This window comes from Dendrobates tinctorius, unplaced genomic scaffold (genome assembly GCF_039654945.1).
Source record: "Dendrobates tinctorius isolate UK_male_01 unplaced genomic scaffold, ASM3965494v1 ptg000083l, whole genome shotgun sequence".
Taxonomy (NCBI): Eukaryota; Metazoa; Chordata; class Amphibia; order Anura; family Dendrobatidae; genus Dendrobates; species Dendrobates tinctorius.
The window spans coordinates 4,345,075-4,369,307 of NW_027361751.1; the positions used below are offsets into that span (position 1 = coordinate 4,345,075).

The 24,233-nt window shown below is 44.9% G+C and overlaps 1 protein-coding gene across 1 annotated transcript in view; it reads right to left on the reverse strand.

The window, feature by feature from the left end:
* Positions 1–15,461: 15,461 nt before the first annotated feature.
* ANKRA2 (ankyrin repeat family A member 2) overlaps positions 15,462–24,233 on the reverse strand; it is a 51,121-nt gene continuing 42,349 nt past the window's right edge. Inside the window, exon 9 of the mRNA XM_073584067.1 lies at positions 15,462–18,218. Within this exon, the coding sequence (XP_073440168.1) occupies positions 18,163–18,218 (56 nt within the window). The 3' untranslated portion in view covers positions 15,462–18,162. The remainder of the gene's footprint in view (positions 18,219–24,233) is intronic.

Genomic DNA, 24,233 nt, shown 5'->3' on the forward strand with positions numbered 1-24,233 from the left:
GCATAGGTTATCATACATGTCTTTACACTTGTGCTGAACTCCCACCATGCTCTTATGGAAATAGTGTCTTGCATGGCTTCAAGTGCCTACATTCTGCCTTCCACCTCCAAACATCTCATCTTCCTTGTAGATTTAGACCATGGCCCATACTCCACATCTTAGCTATCAACTTTGCTATGCAAGGCAATTTTTTATATTATTTCCTTTCTGTAGTAATGACTTCTTGTAGAAGAGGGATCCGGGGACCAATAATATTCCTCAATGCATGAATATACTTGGATGTTTTCGTCAGTCACATACAAAGAAAATGAATTGGGAAGTAGAGTTGAGCGAATATGTTAGGATATGGTCGCCGAATATGAATTTACCAAATTCCTGCCATATTGATACCCTATTCGTGCTGAATTTATGTTTGATGGTCGGTTCCGAATATATTCGGTCATTTCTACTCCCATCGACTCCAACGACGTTCAGATGTGTTTGGCAAATTTTGCAAAAACAATATTCGCCGCTAGAGTTGAGCGAAACGGGTCGAAAAATTTCAAAAGTCGCCGACTTTTGGCAAAGTTGGGTTTCATGAAACGAAACCCGACCCTAGGATGAGGTCGGCCACGAGGTCGGCGACTTACGCGCCAAAGTCGCGTTTCAAAAGTTTGTTTTGCGCTCTTTTTCAGCCAATCAGGATCCACGGACACTGTGGGCAACGTGATGACATAGGCAGGGGTCACCACCATCTTTCAGAAGGGCATGCAAGTGATTGGCTTGCTTTGGTGGGCGTCACAGGGGGTATAAAAGGGCGTGCACGCCGACCGCCATCTTACTTCTGCCGATCTCAGTATAGGGAGAGGTTGCTGCTGATTCTGTAGGGAGAGCGTTAGGCAGGGAAGAAGACAAAAAAACTGCTTCTGCTGCTAGCGATTTGGCCTGCACAACACACCAGTCACTGTGTGTGCAGTGCAAGGGGAGACTATATAGTGGTGTATCAGTGGTGTTGGTTGTTGGGCTGCCTTCTAAGGCTTCCTGACATTCCTGCATTGCTGTTTACCCACTGCTCCGCAAACTGCTTTTTTAAAAGCAATCCCAATTTTTTTTTTTGTCCTGCTGAGAAGAAAAAAAAACTGCTTCTGCTGCTAGCAATTTGGCCTGCACAACACACCAGTCACTGTGTGTGCAGTGCAAGGGGAGGCTATATTGTGGTGTATCAGTGGTGTTGGTTGTTGGGCTGCCTTCTAAGGCTTCCTGACAGGCTGGCATTGCTGTTTACCCACTGCTCTGCAAACTGCTTTTTTAAAAGCAATCCAATCTCCCTTATCCTCTAGTCACTTTGGTCACAGCTGTGCCATCGAGCCTGTCACATAGCGCTCAGATATTCATTGGGCCTCACACAATCCAAAAGTGTCCAGTGTCCAAAAGTGTGTGCAGAGATTCAAAATCTCCCTTATCCTCTAGTCACTTTGGTCACAGCTGTGCCATCGAGCCTGTCACATAGCGCTCAGATATTCATTGGGCCTCACACAATCCAAAAGTGTCCAGTGTCCAAAAGTGTGTGCAGAGATTCAAAATCTCCCTTATCCTCTAGTCACTTTGGTCACAGCTGTGCCATCGAGCCTGTCACATAGCGCTCAGATATTCATTGGGCCTCACACAATCCAAAAGTGTCCAGTGTCCAAAAGTGTGTGCAGAGATTCAAAATCTCCCTTATCCTCTAGTTACTTTGGTCACAGCTGTGCCATCGAGCCTGTCACATAGCGCTCAGATATTCATTGGGCCTCACACAATCCAAAAGTGTCCAGTGTCCAAAAGTGTGTGCAGAGATTCAAAATCTCCCTTATCCTCTAGTCACTTTGGTCACAGCTATGCCATCGAGCCTGTCACATAGCGCTCAGATATTCATTGGGCCTCACACAATCCAAAAGTGTCCAGTGTCCAAAAGTGTGTGCAGAGATTCAAAATCTCCCTTATCCTCTAGTCACTTTGGTCACAGCTGTGCCATCGAGCCTGTCACATAGCGCTCAGATATTCATTGGGCCTCACACAATCCAAAAGTGTCCAGTGTCCAAAAGTGTGTGCAGAGATTCAAAATCTCCCTTATCCTCTAGTCACTTTGGTCACAGCTGTGCCATCGAGCCTGTCACATAGCGCTCAGATATTCATTGGGCCTCACACAATCCAAAAGTGTCCAGTGTCCAAAAGTGTGTGCAGAGATTCAAAATCTCCCTTATCCTCTAGTTACTTTGGTCACAGCTGTGCCATCGAGCCTGTCACATAGCGCTCAGATATTCATTGGGCCTCACACAATCCAAAAGTGTCCAGTGTCCAAAAGTGTGTGCAGAGATTCAAAATCTCCCTTATCCTCTAGTCACTTTGGTCACAGCTATGCCATCGAGCCTGTCACATAGCGCTCAGATATTCATTGGGCCTCACACAATCCAAAAGTGTCCAGTGTCCAAAAGTGTGTGCAGAGATTCAAAATCTCCCTTATCCTCTAGTCACTTTGGTCACAGCTGTGCCATCGAGCCTGTCACATAGCGCTCAGATATTCATTGGGCCTCACACAATCCAAAAGTGTCCAGTGTCCAAAAGTGTGTGCAGAGATTCAAAATCTCCCTTATCCTCTAGTCACTTTGGTCACAGCTGTGCCATCGAGCCTGTCACATAGCGCTCAGATATTCATTGGGCCTCACACAATCCAAAAGTGTCCAGTGTCCAAAAGTGTGTGCAGAGATTCAAAATCTCCCTTATCCTCTAGTCACTTTGGTCACAGCTGTGCCATCGAGCCTGTCACATAGCGCTCAGATATTCATTGGGCCTCACACAATTCAAAAGTGTCCAGTGTCCACAAGTGTCTGCAGAAATTCAAAATCTCCCCTGTCCTATAGACACCTTGTACCTTGTTTTACATTACTATATAGTTTGTTGGATTTTGTCTACATTTCTACCAAAAATGAGGAAGGCTGGTGGAAGAGGCCGTGGAATTGGGCAGGGGTTGGCAGCTGGTAATGATGGTGTTGGTGGTGGATCTGATGGTAGTGGCAAGAGCAAAATAGGACCGAATGCAGGAGGTGTTGAGCCTGCGTCATCGTCTGGCTACATAAGGCCTCGAACGCTTAGTTTTCTAGGAGTTGGCAAACCGCTTTTAAAGCCAGAGCATCAGGAAAAAGTTTTGTCTTACATTGCTGACTCAGCCTCCAGCTCTATCGCCTCCTCTTCTTCAGTTGTAAAAAGTAAAAGCACTGAGTCGTCATTGGAGGCTCATGTTCATGAACCACACCTTTCCTTGTGTCCTTCACCCCAACCAAGTTTGAAGGATGACCCAGGCCATACTACTGATTACTCCATGGAGCTGTTTTCACATACCATGCCTGGATTATCAAGTGAAATGGTGAATTACCCAGGCCAAGATGAATCTGACATGGAGTGCACTGATGCACAGCCGCTGATGGATGATTCTGCTGGTACATTCACTCAGAGCACTACATTGTCCTCGCAGTGTACAGAGCCAGATTCTGACCCTGATGAGACTCAGGTGCCCCTTCCCGCACACTATACCACCATACACGGTGACACAGAGGAAGGTGCACATGACATAGAAGAGGAGGTGATGGATGACCCAGTTGTTGACCCAGATTGGCATCCATTGGGGGAAGAGGGTGCTGCTTCCAATAGCTCAGATGAGGAGCATCCACAGCAGACATCGACATCGCAACAGCTGTTATCTGGCAGGCCCGGAGCACTCCAAAGACAGGTTCCAAACATCAAAAGAGTTGCTGGACAGCTTGTCCAGAGGGTCAAAAGATCACAGCGTGCTAGGCCGCAAAATGTCTGCCAAAGTAGGAAGAGTGCAGTGTGGCACTTTTTTGAACAAAATCCTCATGATCCGGCCAAGGTTATCTGTAAGAAGTGCGCAAAGACCTTTAGCCGAGGGAAAAATCTGAAAAATTTGAATACCAGTTGCATGCTTAGACATTTAACCAGCATGCACTTGCAAGCGTGGACACAACACCAAACCTCAAGTGCCACATGTGCAACTGATCACAACGAAGGTAGTCAGCAACGCTACATTGTTTCCCCCACTGTAAGCCCACCGGTTAGCACAGCAGCAAATGTTGAGGTGTCGTTGCAAGGCCACAGCAGTCAGGGAATCCCACTGTTATATCAACGAAAGACTGATTCTAGGCCATCAGAAAGAACACCAACTCCATCACCATCATCAACCCTCTCTCAGTCCGCCCTGTCCACCGCTACTTCCACCATATGCAGCTCTCAAGTCCAGCTCACCCTCCCAGACACTATGAGTAGGTCAAGAAAGTACTCAGTCTCTCATCCGCGTACACTGGGTTTGAACGCCCACATTGCCAAACTAATCTCGTTTGAGATGATGCCCTTTCGGTTGGTGGAAAGCACAGCTTTCCGCGAACTCATGGCCTATGCAGTACCACGCTATGACCTACCCAGTCGCCACTTCTTCTCTCGCAAAGCCATCCCAGCCCTCCACCATCATGTGAAAGACCGCATTGTCCATGCACTCAAGCAGTCAGTGAGCGGAAAGGTGCACCTCACAACTGATGCATGGTCCAGTCGGCATGGCCAGGGCCGTTACGTGTCCATCACTGCACACTGGGTTAATGTGGTGGATGCAGGGTCCACAGGGGACAGCGGTGGTGGGACAGTGCTGCCTAGCCCACGGTATAGGAAACAGTTGGCTGTAGGCGTTCGACCCTCCTCCTCCTCCTCCAGAAGCGAAAGCTCGTCCACAGAGCACAGTCGTACGAGCACTCCATCTGCAGCTGCCACTGTTGCACACGATGTGTCCCCCTATCGAGCAGCTAGTGGAAAGCGTCAGCAGGCTGTGTTGCAGATGATGTGTTTGGGCAACAGACACACCGCCGAGGTGCTGGCCGAGTACTTGAAGCGACAAACTGAGTCATGGCTGGGCAGTGTACATCTTGAGGCAGGCAAGGTAGTTAGTGATAACGGCCGTAATTTTGTGGCAGCCATAGCCCTTTCAAAACTCAGCCATATACCTTGCTTGGCTCACACCTTGAACCTGGTGGTGCAGTGCTTCCTCAAAAATTATCCGGAGTTAACAGCCCTGCTCCAGAAGGTGCGAAGACTGTGCGCGCACATCTGCCGGTCACCTGTACACTCCGTTCGTATGCAGAAGCTGCAGCGATTGCTCCACCTTCCCAACCACCGCCTCATTATCGACATTGCAACAAGGTGGAACTCCACCCTGCACATGGTGGAGCGGCTGTGCGAGAGCAGAGGCAGGCCATAATGCATTTGTGGGAGGATACACGGCCAGGCACTTTGAGAGCAGACATGGAGTTGACAGGTGTGCAGTGGTCGAAGCTGAAAGACCTCTGTAAAGTCCTTCAGTGTTTTGAGGAATGCACACGGCTGGTAAGCGCAGACGACGCCATCCTAAGCATGAGCATCCCACTTATGCGTCTGCTCATGCAAACTTTGACGCACCTTAAGGAGCAGGCGTCTGCAGCCAATGTTGATGAGGAGGAAGAGGAGGAGGGAATCCTTGATGACATTCAGCCATTGTCTGCTCAGGGACCTCTCCTGGACGAGGTGGAGGAAGAAGAGGAGGAGGAGGAGGATGATGGGGATGATTACTTAGGGGAGGAGGATGCATCTCGTGGGGCAAGTGAAAATGTTGGCGTGGCAAGGTCTGGTACAGGGTTTGTGCGTGACTGGAGGGATGTGGATTTGCCAGAAAGTGCTCCTCCAACCAGCACTCGCAGTGCATCATTGACACCGGGAACATTGGCCCACATGTCAGATTATGCCTTGCAGATCCTAAAAAGGGACCCACGCATTGCCAAAATGATGAACGATGACGACTACTGGTTGGCCAGCATCCTGGATCCACGCTATAAAGGCAAATTACAAAACATCATGCCACAGGAGAACCTTGACCTAATATTGGCTAATAAACAAGCAACTCTGGTAAATCGGTTGCTTGAGGCATTCCCAGCACACAGCAGCGGTGATGGTTCTCACACGAGCCGTACGGGCCGGGGGCAGCTTGGCAGAGGTGTTCGTGGTGCACACAGCAGAAGTGGCGTTGGAGACAGGGGTTTCATGACAATGTTATGGACTGATTTTTCAAGTACCGCTCACACAACTGGTAATACTGCATCGATGGAAAGTGACAGGAGACAGCAGTTGTCAACTATGGTTACAAACTACTTTTCCTCCCATATCGATGTTCTCCCACACAGGTCATTCCCCTTTGACTATTGGGCCGCTAAACTGGACACCTGGCCTGAATTGGCACAATATGCCTTACAGGAGCTCGCTTGCCCAGCTGCAAGTGTGCTATCGGAAAGAGTCTTCAGTGCAGCTGGATCAATCCTGACAGAAAAAAGGACCCGTCTGTCAACCCAAAATGTGGATGATCTAACCTTCATTAAAATGAACCACGCATGGGTTTCCAAGGATTTTGTCCCACCTTCCTCTGATGACACATAGGGTGACAGAAAAATGGCTTGCTTTGGTCCACCTCTTCCTGGGACTTGACCTATTTCACCTTTTGCATCAGCTGAATGTCCAACATCAACATATGCCACTTTCTAAAACTCCCTAACTGTGCTGCCCCCCCCCATGGCCGGGGTCACCACCTAGCGCACGACACCGTGTGAGTGCCGTTGCCCTGGACAGGTGGATAGGCCGACTCTTGGGCGTGGGCACTGGTACAGGGTCCTTCATAGTGCAATCAAGTGTCTCTGACGGTGGTGGTGCACACCCGCCGTCAGACACACCGCCGTACTATGAGGGGCCCAGTGCCAGTACCGACGTAGTCTGGGCCGTCAAATCCATACTGTGCCTGACACCGTCTGAGCCTGCCTCCTGAGACATATATTTTGAATGTGTACGCTATCCATACATGTTATCCGGGGATACGGTACCCTTTCTAACCTTTGTGCAATCACGTGCAATCCATACTGGGCCTAACACCGTCTGAGCCTGCCTCCTGAGACATATATTTTGAATGTGTACGCTATCCATACATGTTATCTGGGGATACGGTACCCTTTCTCACCTTTGTGCAATCACGTGTAATCCATACTGGGCGTGAGAACGGCTGGCGAGCTGTTAAGCAAGCTACAGCACCTGTGGTTTGCACACGTAAGTTTTTCATTTTTTCAGGAATGACGGTTAGGCCTAATTCCGGAACTGCGGTTGACCTGCACTTACTGGGAAATCATTGTTCGCGGGTAATAATTGTAATCAGTGATCCCCATCACTAACGTTGTTCAGCGGGTTATCTGCACCTGTAAGCGACAAACGCTGGCCTTTTCAGTGTAGCGCACATGCAGCCACGGACATGTAAGGGCATGACACACCAGTTATTGGCCAATCTCATGTGCCAGAGCCTCACGTGTCCCTCTAGTAAGCCGGACTCGGACCGCGGGGCATGACGGAGTCTCGTTCGTTAATGGAATTAAGCTTGCAATGTGTGCATCTGTTCTGTAGCTGGCATGGTTGAGGTTTCCCAGGTGGAGTCGAATTTAACCGTAGGCTCCACTCCTGGTGGTGCCCTTCTGGACATTCCTTTAAGGTTCAGCTTTGCAACCATACTGCCCACGTAAAACAAACACTTTGCCTTCATGAACGCTGTTTGGAGGGTCATGACTCGTGGGAATAACGCCGCCCAATCAGTTAACCTGCTAGAGAGATCCTTCGTTGCTCCCAAGCATGACATCACACTCCCTAGGAAGAAGGTAATGCCACTGTGGCGACCGTACTCCTGGGGGCGACACAAGTGCACTGATGCCCAGCCACTGCTCGATGAATCTGCTGGTACATTGACCCAGACCACTACATTCCCCTCGCACGCTACTCGACCTGAATCTGACCCTGATGAAACTCAGGTTACCCTTCCCATATACAGTTCCATCTTACACGGTGACAAAGAGGAAGCTGCAGATGAAAGTGCAGGTTCGGCCCACCCGCCATCAGACACACCACCGTACTATCAGGGGCCCTGTGCCAGTGCCGTCGCCAACGAGTGGGCCCCCCCTGCTTGCCCAGGATCACAGCACTTGCAAAGTTGAAATACTGTGCAGTGAGATGGAAGATGGGGACGACGAGGAATCCAGACAAGTACAGGGATTCCCTAGCGAGGAGACTTATTTGATTGTTTTCAATGTTGGGACAGCAATTTTTGGGGAGCACTATACTCTGGAGAATGATAGATGGGGCCCACCATACACTGGAACATTCCAAAGGTGGACATCAGACACTGGAGCAGCATTTACAGGGCCCATTATACACTAGAGCATTAGAAATGGGGCCCATTATGTTTGGAGCATTATTTGGGCCCATAAGACAGTGGAGCTTCATCCATGGGGACCAACATATACTGTAGCATTATGTGGAGCTCATCATATACTGTTTCAAACATTATATGGGACCAATGATTCTGTATGGAGAAATAGATGGGCCTCGTCATGAGATGTAAAAAGTGAGGTATTTTTCATTGTACTATACCGCTATTTCTCTGCCGTATCGGAGCATGATGAGTTGTGGTATGTGTTAAAGGGGCGCTCTTTCGCCCAGGGCACATGAAAACCTGCAGCCAGCCCTCCCCCCCCACAACTTTAGCCAAATAACCCCCATTTTTCAGTGCGTAACTTGTATTATGAATTTAATTATTGTGACAAGCTTAAGTAAGAAGAATTGATGCTTTTGGCATTCAAATGGGCACTGTAGGTGTGTTTCCTGTCCTCCTCTCACTGCCGACTTTTATTCCCCATTGACTTACATTGGGTTTCGTGTTTCGGGACGACCCAGACTTTTCCCTATAATCGGACGATCTTGCTCGACCCGACTTTTGGAAAAGTCGGGTTTCACGAAACGAAACGCGACCCTAAAAAACCAAAAGTCGCTCAACTCTATTCGCCGCCGATCGTAATCAGAAACGAATTTTGAAACATTTGCTCAACTCTAGTGGTAAGATGCTTTCTTGGCTCAGCCACCCCATTATAGTGATTATTGGGGGCCCTAGTAATGGTCCATTGTGCAACAACCAGTTTTAATTTTTTTTTCTCTCCATATTGGGACATTTATGGTTTATCCACAAGATATGTCATAAATATCTGATAGATGCAACCAACATCTCTCCATTCATTGGGAAGGGAAGTTCTGGAAACTTAGATTGGTGGAGAGCTCTGGAAAAAACTGTTGGGAGGACATCATCTTACTTTTATAACTCAGAGATCACTTGACTTCCTTCGGAAACCGAAAACCACCTACATACATACATTACCACCTATTGTGAACCGGATAGAACTTAACAGTAGATTAGGGAATCCTATTTTCTTGGCATGTGTGGGTACCACAAGGTGAACAGAGCCTGCACCACCCAAATTACTTACTGTATGAAATAAAATCTGTTATGTAATATTACCGGGAAGAAAGAGTTCGTCATGCTCAATACACTTAAAGTCTTCTCTGATTGCACTGTCCAGAATGAGGATGTAATAATAATTCAAGGATCTAACAGATAAATGTTACATTGACGTTTATTAGCAACAGCATCATCAAGACACTAGAATTGGTGATCAGAATAAACAATATCATCCACCCGCAGAGGATAATGACTTTTCGACATGTGAATAAGATTTCGGTCAAGGTTTACTGCACGTCCCAAATAAATCCAGCACACCTGTACAAACCCCTGTAGTTCCAATTACCACTTTACCGGTCTTTGTTTCCTGTGTTGGGTTACTGTTGTTGCAAGTACTTATCAATGGTTCAGTGACCGAGTACAGACTGTAAGAATGAGAAGTGCAGCGTTGCAACATGTGATCTACAGGCGTAAGGGTATCTACGGCATCCTCCTCTTCAGCGAAGGGAAATACATGATGTAACTGTTTCATTGAGATTTCTCATTTCTCCAAAAAAGTGTTCAGAAAGCAGAATGAAAAGCAGTCACCATATCTGTGGATCTCATCACAACTGGCAAAAAGATGCAAATGGATATAATAGGCACACTACCTTTCTTGTGTAGCTAGATCATTGCAGCTTTGGATTCAGCAGACTAATGTCTGCTTTTTGCATGTTGAAGGCATGCGCAACCCCCAAACTTTTACAGAAGCGAAAGAGGGGCACATTTTTCGGTCACGTCCCTTAGCCACACCCATTACCTTTTGTTTTTCTACCCTGGCAGAAGGAGATGTCAGAAGAGGCATGGTGTCTCACTTTATTTGGGATGGTTGAACCCTATGGATTTACTTTATGTTTATAAACTCAGAGTTCTAGCAACCAGACCCTTTTCATTTTTACGCGTCACTATCTGAGGTCTTGCTATTTTGCGAGATGAGTGTGTTTTTTTAGGCCGGGGTCAGACTTACGAGAAGCTCGCCCGAGTCCCGCATCTTAATACCCAGCACTGCCGCCGGCACTCGTGACTGGAGTGTGCATTGCCACACGATGCAATACGAATGTTTTCTAATTATTCTCTAAGCTACGTGTGAACACGGCCTCAGCATTACATGTTTCTTAATTTTTTCTGAGTTTAACCCCTTTCTGACATTAGATGTAATAATCCATCCATGTGACCTGGGTCTATCTGACCAGGGACAGATTATTACGTCTGAGCGATCGCCGGCGCACATGGGTGGATTTTGCTTGTTGCCACCTCTGACTGGGTTATATATTTTTTCAAATGCAAAAAACGCAACCTGGGAAACGTCCCCCTTGTGCACATTGACCAAATGTTTAGCAGCACCCAAGTAAGTCGCATTCTTATTGCCGATATTGGCTATATGTTCGGCAATGCGCTTTTTTTATTTTACGTGTGGTGCATCCAATATACACTCACTGGCCACTTTATTAGGTACACCATGCTAGTAAGGGGTTGGACCCCCTTTTGCCTTCAGAACTGCCTCAATTCTTCGTGGCAGAGATTCAACAAGGTGCTGGAAGCATTCCTCAGAGATTTTGGACCATATTGACATGATGGCATCACACAGTTGGCGCAGATTTGTCGGCTGCACATCCCTGATGCGAATCTCCCGTTCCACCACATCCCAAAGATGCTCTATTGGATTGAGATCTGGTGACTGAGGAGGCCATTTGAGTACAGTGAACTCATTGTCATGTTCAAGAAACCAATCTGAGATGAATCGAGCTTTATGACATGGCGCATTATCCTGCTGAAAGTAGCCATCAGATGCCTGTTCTTAGCTGAGAGGAGTGGTACCCAGTGTGGTCTTCTGCTGCTGTAGCCCATCTGCCTCAAAGTTCGACGCACTGTGCGTTCAGAGATGCTCTTCTGCCTACCTTGGTTGTAACGGGTGGCAATTTGAGTCACTGTTGCCTTTCTATCAGCTCGAACCAGTATGCCCATTCTCCTCTGACCTCTGGCATCAACAAGGCATTTCCGGCCACAGAACTGCCGCTCACTGGATTTTTTTTCTTTTTCGGACCATTCTCTGTAAACCCTAGAGATGGTTGTGCGTGAAAATCCCAGTAGATCAGCAGTTTCTGAAATACTCAGACCAGCCCTTCTGGCACCAACAATCATGCCACGTTCAAAGGCACTCAAATCACCTTTCTTCCCCATACTGATGCTCGGTTTGAACTGCAGGAGATTGTCTTGACCATGTCTACATGCCTAAATGCACTGAGTTGCCGCCATGTGATTGGCTGATTAGAAATTAAGTCTTAACACACAGTTGGACAGGTGTACCTAATAAAGTGGCCAGTGAGTGTACTTAATCCCACATGACAAACAATAAATACAATATATTACATACCAGGTATCACAATGAAGTAATATCATATGATTTGCCATCTGAGGATTGGATTGTTTTTGTTCTGTCTAGCGCATGAATGCAAACATTGCACCTAGCTCCCGCACACCTGTAGAAACCAGAAACAGAAGCCAAGATCTGATAGAAGTCTGTCAAAAGACTCGGTGATGGCGAATTGCCCAAACTAAATCCCCTTTATGCTACGAAACTACAACCTGCACCAATAATATGCCGTAATTTCTCTTCCTGGTTAACCACTGGTAAGTACTTTTTAATAATGGAAAGGTTCAAGTCATTAGAATTTAAATATGTATGAAACAAAGAAAAATCAGATAAAGAACCTTGCCAAATGAACAATAAATCATCCACATATCTACCAGAAAAAATGATATCATTGCAAAACAAATTAGAATGTGAAAATAAATTCTGTTCCTCCCACCAAGCCACGTAAAGGATAGCTAATGTCGGGAGAACGTGGAACCCATCGGGGCACCAAGAATTTGCAAATAAAATTCAGAATTAAACATAAAAAAATATGTTTGAGTAGATATGTGAGTGATTTTATGATAAATTTTTTCAAAAGATCAGAATAGTTACTGTACTGATCCAGATGGTACAGAATGGCTTGAGCTACAAAATCATGAGGAATAGAGGAATATATGGGGACATTGGTTTCAGTCAATACCATAAGTAACGTACTCCACCGCAATGGTCTCCGTTCCAGACGAGCCCGTAAGGTACCTTTACTTTCAAAGCGTCATGTCAAGGCTCGTCTACAGTTTGCTCATGATCACTTGGAGGACTCTGAGACAGACTGGTTCAAGGTTCTCTGGTCTGATGAGACCAAGATCGAGATCTTTTGTGCCAACCACACACGTGACGTTTGGAGACTGGATGGCACTGCATACGACCCCAAGAATACCATCCCTACAGTCAAGCATGGTGGTGGCAGCATCAAGCTGTGGGGCTGTTTCTCAGGCAAGGGGCATGACCATCTGGTTCGCATCCATGGGAAGATGGATAGCACGGCCTACCTGGAGATTTTGGCCAAGAACCTCCGCTCCTCCATCAAGGATCTTAAGATGGGTCGTCATTTCATCTTTCAACAAGACAACGACCCAAAGCACACAGCCAAGAAAACCAAGGCCTGGTTCAAGAGGCAAAAAAGACCATTATTAGCTGTAATTGCAAACAAGGGTTATTCCACAAAATATTAAACCTAGGGGTTGAATAATAATTGACCCACACTTGTATGTTTAAAATTTATTAAAATTTAACTGAGCAACATAACTTTTTGGTTTGTAAGATTTATGCATCTGTTAATAAATCCTGCTCTTGTGTGAAGTTTGAAGGCTCTAACTTATTTGCATCTTATCAAACCTGCTAAATCTGCAGGGGGTTGAATACTACTTGTAGGCACTGTATGGAGTCCACAAACTGTTCTAGGAAAATCTGCGCTCCAGGAGGCAAATAGCGCTCCGTTCCTCCCGACTCTCTCCGTGCGGCTAAGTAGTACTGTACAGCCGCATATGGGGTATTGCCACGTGCAGTAGAAATTGTGGGACACATTTGGGTGCCATATTTACCCACTTCTTGCGTGAAAATGTAAAATCTGGGACTAAAATAAAATTTTGGTGGTAAAAATACAATTATTTTTTTCTTCACTGCATTCTGTGACACACCCATGGTATCAATATGATCACTGCACCCCTAGATGAATTCATTGAGAGGTGTAGTTTGCAAAATGGGGTCACTTATGGGGGTTTTGCTCTTCTGGCACCTCATGGGCTCTCCCAGTGGGTCATGGCATCTGCAAACCATAATAGTAAAATCTGGCACTCCTAGCCTTCTGAGCTTTGCACTGTGCCTAAAAAATATTTCCCGATTACATGTAGGGTATTGGCGCACTGAGGAAAAAATGGACCTCAGCTTGTTGTAAAAAAAAAAGTCCTATTATCCCTTAAAAAAAACAAAACTTGGGGCTAAAACAACTTTTTAAAGGTAAAAATGTAATTTATTCTTTCTTCACCACTTAATGGTATAAAACTCTGTGAGGTAAATGTGGTGTCAATATGCTCACTACACCCCTAGATGAATTCATTGGGGAGTGTAGTTTGTAAAATGAATTCACATATGGAGGGTTCTGATGTTCCCACACCTCAGTGGCTCTGCCAATGTGACATGGCACCCTCATACCATTCCAGCAAAATCTGCTCTCCAATATGGCGCCTCTTCCCTTCTGAGCTTTGCACTGTGCCTCAAAAGCAGTATTCCCCGACATATGGGGTATCAGCATACTTGGGGAAAAATTGCACAACAAACTGAATGGTGCAATTTCTCCTGTTACCCTTATGAAAATGCAAAATTTGGGGTCAAAATAACATTTTTGTGGGGAAAATGTGATTTTTTTTTATTTTCACTCCTCTACATTATAAACTTCTGTGAAGCACTTGTGGGTTCAAGGTGCTCACCAACATTAAAATACATTCCTTGATGGGGTCTAGTTTCCAAAATGGGGTCAATTGAGAGGGGTTTCCACTGTTTGGGCACATCAGGGGCTCTCCAAATGGGACATGACGTCCGCTCATGATTCCAGGAAATTTTCCATTCAAAAAGTCAAAATGCTGCTCCTTGCTTTTCAAGCCCTGCCGTGCACCCAAACAGTAGTTTTCTCTCTCATACTGGGTATCGGTGTACTCAGGAGACATTGCACAACAAATTATATGGTGCAATTTCTCCTGTTACCCTTATGAAAATGCAATATTTTGTGCTAAAAACATTTGCGTGGAATTTCTGTATTTTTACGGCTCAACGTTAGAAACTTCTGTGAAGCACCTGAGGGTTTAAGGTGATTTCTGGTTGCGGGGAACCTATCTAATGTGAATCCTCTCCTAGGCTGACGCCTGCATTTATGGGTAGGTAGGAACCTGCTGCAATTAAAACCACCAAGGGCTGGAGGGTGGAATGCTCAGTCAGAGAGCCAAAATACAAATAACAAAAGACTGTCACTTCCCAACAGAAAACTGGTGAGCACAGGTACAAACTAAGACCAGCCATCTCTATACCTAACAAAAAGCTGCACTCTGTAGTATGTTTTCTCTTATTTTCTAGAGCTGTAATACAATTCATATTTCATATTTACATGCTATAGTGCAACTTTTATTAACACTATTAAAACTGCTATTGCACGTGCTGTTTAGTAGTTTGAAATAGGGTCTCTCTTAAAGACCAGCGCCCGATCACCATCATTAATGATGGTTATGATAGAAATAAACGAACAGCGTTTAAGAAAATGGGTAAAATATATTAGGATATTATCACAGCTATAGTGAAATGTATAGGTGATAACTGAAAGAGATGTGCCCTGCCAGAAATAATTATATAAATTGTTTCTTGATTATGTTTTAGCAAACAGCTGAAATTCAAAACTTGTGTCACTGCCCAAAACGGTGTATCATTACACGCACATTCATTTATAAGTGTAATCACGACTATTTGATGTTAAAGGAGCCTTTGTTATTTTGTATGTATTGGAGAAATAGAATAATCTGGGTGCAATAGTGCTCGTAGCATTTTACATGTTTTGCAGTGGGTTCCTGAATATTTGTGCATTATAATGTGGCATATTTGTGAGACAGAAGATTTCTGTCCGATTCCCATAACTGCATATCAATGACACAAACACACTCAAGAAAAGGGTCTTTATATTGCATGTCCATCTGTAAGATACACACCGGCAATATGTCATCTGCAGTATATACACACACTACTATAAAGCAGTCATATATACATCTGAAGCAACATGGTCACACACGGAAACACATAAGACAACCAGAAGAGAGCACAAGACATTTCATATTACACAGCACTATACTATCTTCCTCTTCACGGTCAGAAGCTTCAGCGACATGGTATCGGTTTGTCGTCTATCTGGTAATGAATGCTAGTGTCTCTAGTCACTACATACAAAATACAAAGACTATTAAAAGTGCATTTTTCTAAAATACATAAATACATAATTTAATATTGTGCAACATTAAAATAAATAATAATGCATCACTTCGTTTCCATACAGTAAGTGATAAAAGTGTTGTTCATAGAGGAAGAAACAGGACAGGGTGGCGATGTAATAATGGTAATGTATAGCATATTTAATACTTGAAAATATACTATATGGTCAGGATAAGTGCAAGAATTAAAGGGGTTTTCTAATCTTAAATAACGGCCATCACTGCTAATTTGTAGCAATGAATGGGAATACACGAATAGTTGCTGCCCGTTAGTGGTTCTTCTCTCTGATTTTTAAAATGAGATTGTGAGCGCACCTTCTACATGTATATTCCCTTAAAACTTCATCTCATGATTCTTGGTGATGAATAATCTCAATATAGCATGTTAAACGTATGGAAATAATGACTGAAAAATCAAGTGCTCAACTTAAAATAGTTTTCTAGGGACACAAAATTTTCATAAATGCACCCAAAAATTTAAAAAAGGTTCTCCAAGACTGTAATAAAAATGGCCCCCCATCACATAATTCAAACTGCAGCCTGTCTTAGTCATGTATCGGGATAGGCTGCAGTCTGAAAAAACATTGCTCTCAAGACCTGCGTATCAATGACAGAGAACCTGTATCAAAAGCACACATACTGGTGAGCTGCAGGAGAAGAATGTGACAGAAAAAGTAATATATGTTCTTCTTGGCTGACTGACCCTGCACAAAAGGACTCAGGTTGGAGTAGAAATTCTCACTAAGGTATGTACTTACAACACAGCTCCTCTGTCAGTTGAGACATTTTTCGGAAGCAGTATATTTTCAGACTGCAGCCCAAGAGTAGGGTTGGCTGCTTTTTGAATTACATGATGGTGGACATTTTATTACATTCAAGGAGAGCCCTTTTAAGGTGATAAATATCTTATTTCACTTAACCTTTTGAATTCCCTCACTGTTCCCCTGCAGTCATTCATGCATATCTCTATTACTGACACATCATGTCAGCAGCAGGACCACAAATGTGATGCATCTTTAGAAACAAACTGTAGTTGGCTGTGATTGATCTGCCTTATTCACATAGGAAAAATATACCAGAATAAGTCATGTCACAGTCCTCTAAAAAGATAAGGTGGGTGACAGAAATATATTTTTACCGCTTTGGGTGTAAAAACTTTTTTTTTTCCCTTTCGACAGGCAGGCAAACTAAATAGTAAAATCATGAAGACGTCACAGAGGTTGGCCGTAAGAGGAGAACAGCCACCAAGCAGAAGTCCTCATCATGGCAGTCTTGGGCCGTCTATGTATTACAAGGGTCTTAAATGCTGGAGATGCAGTAATCAGGAAGCTCTTCAAGAGGTTGAGATAAGACCCCTTTAAATAAGCAAACTCCAGTTATTCATAAAGATTTAGGACACAAATGACCAGTCTATAATCTCCAAGTTTTGAGTCTACTGAGACGTACAGCACCATCAGACGATTACAATGAGAAAATGCCATAAAACTGTTCATGATGCGTCACTGGCATTGGTAATAATCATGAGGTCCAGGCTTGAAGTGTCTAGAAGTAAACTGGCTGTTATGCTATAGCGAGGGAAGGGGTAACTAGCTTTTATAAATGCATGACAACCTTCATCTAAGGTCTCATTCTTAGGTCAGATGTCATGGTCTGAGAATGGACCGTGATTCATGGACTGGCAGCAGGACTCCTGACCTGAAATTGTCAGCTGTATAGACATTTATGAGATAGTGAGACCTGTGGCCAGACTGGACATCAGTTCATACTCAGACCATGACCTAAAAGATGTGTGAACGCGGCCTTATAAATATGGGGTAATTAGGAGATTTTCCCCTTCAGTGTAGCAGTGAAAAACCTAAAGTGAAACTGAGAACAGAATGGATCAATCTATAGGATAATTCCTAGCCATCCATTTCATTAGTTGTTGAACCGATTTACTCCTAGAGCTAGTTCAGAAAAAGTTGCTTGCAATGTCTTATAATGCAGGTAAGTCAGATCATTGCACAACTCTGCATAACTGATATACATGGCAACCCAGTCTAAACATGTAACACTAACCGATAACCGTCTCCCCAGTAGGCACCAAATCTGGCAACTCAAATCTAATATTTCCAGTCATCTTTAGTCTCAGCTTTTACAAAAGAAAAAAAATAAGAACTGAGCGCTGAATGATTAGGATGATCACATGGGACTGAAAAGTTTCCTCATGCAGTGGATGATGAGATTCTGCCAGAAGCCGCTCTGTGTCCAACATCAGCAGGAAATATACAGTAAAAAGTGTTAAAACTTCATTCATCCAATGGTGAAAAAGGAATAAGAACACGTCACTGCATGATATAAACGATGCATATCTTCTCTCGATTGTATAAAAGTGTCCATTATTCCTTGATACTTTGAAGAAGGTGCAGAAGATGATTCTCGATGACTTGTTGAACTGAAACAGTAAGGAGAAACCTGTTAAGTATGCGGTCATAGGATGTAACACAGACACATCATATATCTGTATCTTACAGAAAAGAAATAAAAGGCAGGATATTTTATTAGGAAAAAAGTGTGGAAGAGTGCCTAACCCCCAAAAGAAGTTGTCTGGCTTTAGGCTACTAGTTGGCAGTCACTCTGCAAACTTCCTAGTTTGATAGAATATTTTAGCAATGGCCAACTGCACTTGGGAGGATCCATCCATGTTCCCCACCAGGCCCAACACACAGAATTTTGAGCTAAGTGGGACTTAGATATTATACACCACAAGCAATCTGCCAATACTTTCCCAAAGCCCAACTAATCAAGGGCATATCCAAAACATGGGCAATAAGTCCGCACCCTCCTCTCTACAAAGTGGACAACAGTGTTCAAACCCCAAGACCCATTCTATATAATAATTTTGAAGTCCTGTAGACCAATTCTGTCGATTCTAGCACGTCCTCCCACGCTTCAGTGAAAATGCTGCCCACCTTCCTCTCCCACTTAGCCCTGACCAATGCCATTGGAAAGATCAGAGATGGTTCCCAGAGCCCTCATTGCAAGTACTTAAAAAAAAAAGTCAGAATTATGCAACTTAAAGGGAACTGATCACCAGAAGAAACTATGTACAAATGTACTATTGACTCTGCCTCCCGAGTGCCCTCCAACGTCCATCCTCTAAAATGCTGAAATTGGGAAGCTGGAGTGGCAGCCTGTTACAGTAGCTCCTTCTTTGCTCTCTTTTTTTCTATTTTCTATTTTTCCTTTCTCTTTTTTTTTTTATTGTTACTCCAAAGGGACATTGCATTATGGAAAACCATAAGAGGACCTGGACCTTTGATGGACTTTTTACCTTGTTTTTACTTGGATCTATTGTGTTGGGAAATCCAGGAACTGAACAAGACCCTATTGTCTACTCCAGAGAAGCTATACTGCTGCTTAGGGATACAGCAAGGCAGCATGCTGCTAATAGACCAGAGGACATTCTACCAGAAATAAGGAACACTAAGAGAAGAGGTTGCAGAGCTGGAGCCCTCAGGAAAGCTAGAAGAAGGCGCTATAGACCTGCTCTTCCCTCCGTCATTATGGGCAATGTGAGATCACTTGGGAATAAGATGGACGAACTGTCGGCGCTGACCAGACATCATCGGGAATTAAGGGAGAGCAGCATGTTGCTGTTTACAGAGACCTGGCTCACCGAAGGTACTCCGGACACTGTTGTCTCGTTGGATGGCTTTAAACTCATTCGCGCGGACAGGACAAGGGAGAGCGGTAAGAGGAAAGGCGGAGGGCTGGCGATATTTGTGAATGATAGATGGTGTGACTCTAGGCACATCATGGTCAAAGAGCAAACATGCTGTAAGGACATCGAGCTATTAGCTGTGGGCATGAGACCTTTTTATTTACCGAGGGAACTATCGCATGTAATCATGATAGCTGCACATGTCCCCCCTTCTGGGAAAGCTGATGCCGCCACAGAGGTCCTACAATCCACAGTGAGCATGATGCAGTCCCTTCACCCCCAAGCACTCCTTCTGGTTTCGGGAGACTTCAATCATGTGTCTCCAGCATCCATACTACCCAGTTGCACACAGTATGTTACCTGCCTCACTAGAGACAACAAAACATTGGACTTGTTCTTTGCCAATGTGAGAGGGGCATATGCCTCGTCAGCCCTACCGCCCCTTGGAAGATCGGATCACAACCTAGTGCACCTCCAACCCGTGTACAAGCCACTTGTACAGAGAGAACCTGCTGTCACTCGCACAGTGAGGATATGGACTGAGGAGAGTGATGATGCTCTGAGAGACTGCTTTGAAACAACCACTTGGGAAGTGCTGCAAGATTCCTATGGTGATGACATGGATGGTCTCACACACTGTATAACGGACTACATTAATTTCTGTGTAGACAACACGGTACCCACAAAAGTAGTGAGGTGCTTCTCTAACAACAAACCATGGATCAGCCCCGGAATAAAGGCTCTTCTCAAAGAGAAGAAGTTGGCCTTCAGATCAGGTGACAAGGGCAGGCTGAGAGAGGTTCAGAAGGACCTAAAGTATCTAATCAGGCAGGGAAAGTCTAATTATAAGAGAAGGATTGAACTGAAATTGTCACAGAAAAGGATCCATGAAGTCTGGGAGGGTCTAAAGTCTATATCTGGGCATAGACAGACTGTCTCCAGGATGGTTGTAGATAAAGAGGGGCTTAATGAACTTAATCTATTCTTTAACAGATTTAATCATACAGTGGCTGCTCCTGCCCCTCCATACCATTCACACCTCTCTGCTACAATAACCTCACCCCCTGCTGCAACTTGTCAACTGAGCCAGGGTCTGCTCTTCACAAGTACCCAGGTTGCAAAAGAACTGAATAAGATCAAAGTTTTGAAGGCTGAAGGTCCTGACGGCATCAGTGCAAGGCTAATCAAAACCTGCGGGCACCAGCTGAGTGAGATCATTACATATCTGTTCAATATGAGCCTGAGAATGGGTATAGTACCACAACTGTGGAAATTATCGTGTGTGGTACCAGTTCCGAAGAAACCTTATCCGAAAGACCTTAATGACTATAGACCTGTAGCATTGACATCACACCTGATGAAGGTATTAGAGAGATTGGTTCTCACACGTCTCCGTCCTCTAGTGAGCTCAGATATGGACCCTCTCCAGTTTGCCTACAGGCCGGGCATTGGTGTGGATGATGCCATTATCCACCTTCTAGATAGGACTCTCTCACCTGGAGAAACCTGGGAACACTGTGAGAATAATGTTCTTCGATTTCTCTAGTGCTTTTAACACCATACAGCCAGGTCTACTGAGAGACAAGCTGGGCCTTGTTGGTGTGGACCTCCAACTCTCCACCTGGATCCTTAACTACCTCACGAACCGACCTCAGTTTGTAAAGGTTCGGGACAGTGTGTCAGACACAGTGATCTGCAATACAGGGGCACCTCATGGTACAGTTCTTGCCCCTTTTCTCTTCACATTGTACACTGCGGATTTTAGGTGCAACTCATCTAGCTGCTACTTGCAGAAGTATTCTGATGACTCTGCAATAGTAGGCCTCATCACAGGAGGAGATGAAAGAGAGTACAGAGATACTAACCAAGCTTTTGTGGAGTGGTGTCAAAGGAACCACCTTAGGATTAATTCCGGAAAGACCAAGGAATTGGTGGTGGACTTTCGCAAGGGCAAAAATCCACCAGTAGTGGTGAACAATCAGGGAAATGACATTGAGATAGTCGACACCTATAAGTACCTTGGTGTGATCCTCAATAATAAGCTTGACTGGGCCCATCACTTGGATGCAGTGTACAGGAAGGGCCAAAGCAGGCTTTATCTGCTCAGAAGGCTGAGAGCCTTCGGAGTTAGAGGGGCACTCCTTGCATCCTTCTTCAACTCTGTTGTGGCATCAGTCATCTTCTTTGGTGTGGCGTGCTGGGGTAGTGGCATATCAACCAGGGACAGGAATAGGCTGGACAAACTGATTAGAAGGGCCAGCTCTGTCCTGGGATGCCCCCTTGACCCAGTTCAGGAAGTAGGCGACAGGAGGATACTGACCAAGGTGAGCTACATGGTGCAGAATGATTCCCATCCCATGCATGAGACCGTGACAAAGCTGTGCAGTACTGTCAGTGACCGGCTACTTCATCCTAAATGTGAGAGGGAGCGCTATTGAAAGTCCTTCCTTCCTGCTGCAGTTAGGCTGTATAACCAGCACTGTCCAAAACGGAGAACGACCCAAACAGAGAACTGATAGATCCAAAGTTGTGACAGTCCGGTTACATTTTTTTTTTTTTTTTCGTATATGTACCTACCTACCGTCAATGTAATGCCTTTATGCATCTGTATCTGTACTTGTTCCTGCCTTGCTGCTGTAATGCTCTGAATTTCCCCATGGTCGGACGATTAAAGGATTATCTTATCTTATCTTAATACCACCCGATGTGAGGAAAGGCTAATCCCCCTGATTTTTAGGTAACTGCAGCTTTTCCAACTTTACTGTGGGGATCCCTCTTTTCCCACACTAAAGGCCCTTTTACATTTAGCGATGCACCAGCGATCCGACCAGCGATCCGACCCGGTCAGGATCGCTGGTGCATCGCTAAATGATCGCTAGTGAGCTTTCATACAGAAAGACCTCACAGCGATTCAGCAGCGACGCAGCGCACGATACTTACCATTCACACACAGCGATCCTGCGTCCTCCCGCCCGCCTCCACGCGTCGCTCGTCGTCACAGCAGGAAGTCTCAGCAGGAAGCGCCCGACGAGAAATGGAGCCGGACATTCTCGCGCGATCAGCGATGGACAGCGGGGGAGCCGGTCGCTGGTAAGTATCACACACAGCGATATCGCTAGCAATATCGCTATAACGTCACAAAACCAGTGACGTTTTAGCGATATTGCTAGCGATATCGCTTAGTGTAAAACCCCCTTAAATCTCTGAATATACAGTGGGTACAGAAAGTATTCAGATCCCTTTAAATTTTTCATTCGTTGTTTTATTGCAGCCATTTGGTAAATTCAAAAAAAAGTTCAATTTTTTTCCTCATTAATGTACACTCTGCACCTCATCTTGACTGAAAAAGACAGAAATGTAGAAATTTTTGCAAATGTATTAAAAAAAGAAAAACAGAAATATCACATGGTCATAAGTATTGAGACCCTTTGCTCAGTATTGAGTAGAAGCACCCTTTTGAGCTAGTACAGCCATGAGTCTTCTTGGGAATGATGCAACAAGTTTTTCACACCTGGATTTGGGGATCCTCTGCCATTCTTCCTTGCAGATCCTCTCCAGTTCTGTCAGGATGGATGGTGAACGTTGGTGGACAGCCATTTTCAGGCCTCTCCAGAGATGCTCAATTGGGTTTAGGTCAGGGCTCTGGCTGAGCCAGTCAAGAATGGTCACAGAGTTGTTCTGAAGCCACTCCTTTGTTATTTTAGCTGTGTGCTTCATTGTCTTGTTGGAAGGTGAACCTTCGGCCAAGTCTGAGGTCCAGAGCCCTCTGGAAGAGGTTTTCATCCAGGATATCTCTGAACTTGGCCGCATTCATGTTTCCTTCAATTGTAACTATTCATTCTGTCCCTGCAGCTGAAAAATACCCCCATAGCATGATGCTGCCTCCACCATGTTTCACTGTTTGGATTGCATTGGGCAGGTGATGAGTAGTGCCTGGTTTTCTCCACACATACTGCTTAGAATTTTTTTTGGTCATAATTCATCTTCAGCTCATCAGACCAGAGAATCTTATTTCTCATAGTCTGGGAGTCTTTCATGTGTTTTTTTTTAGCAAACTCTATGCGGGCTTTCATACGTCTTGCACTGAGGAGAGGCTTCCGTCGGGCCACTCTGCCATAAAGGCCCGACTGGTGGGGGGCTGCAGTGATAGTTGACTTTGTTTAACTTTATCCCATCTCCCTATTGTATCTTTGAAATTGATAAACAGAGATCTTGGGGTTCTTCTTTACCTCTCTCACCAAGGCCTTCACACACGATTGCTAAGTTTGGCTGGACGGCCAGGTCTAGGAAGACTTCTGGTGGTCCCAAACGTCTTCCATTTAAGGATTATGGAGGCCACTGTTCTCTTAGGAACCTTGATTACGGCAGAAATTCTTTTGTAACCTTGGCCAGATCTGTGCCTTGCCACGATTCTGTCTCTGAGCTCCTTGGCCAGTTCCTTTCACCTCATGATTCTCATTTGGTCTGACATGCGCTGTGAGGTCCTAAATAGACAGGTGTGTGCCTTTACAAATCAAGTCCTATCAGTTTAATTTAACACAGCTAGACTTCAATGAAGGAGTAGAACCATCTCAAGGAGGATCACAAGGAAATGGACAGCATGTGACTTAAATATGAGTGTCTGAGAAAAGGGTCTGAATACTTATGACCATGTGATATTTCAGTTTTTCTTTTTTAATAAAGTTGCAAAAATTTCTAGATTTCTGTTTTTTTTCAGTCAAGATGGGGTGCAGAGTGTACATTAAT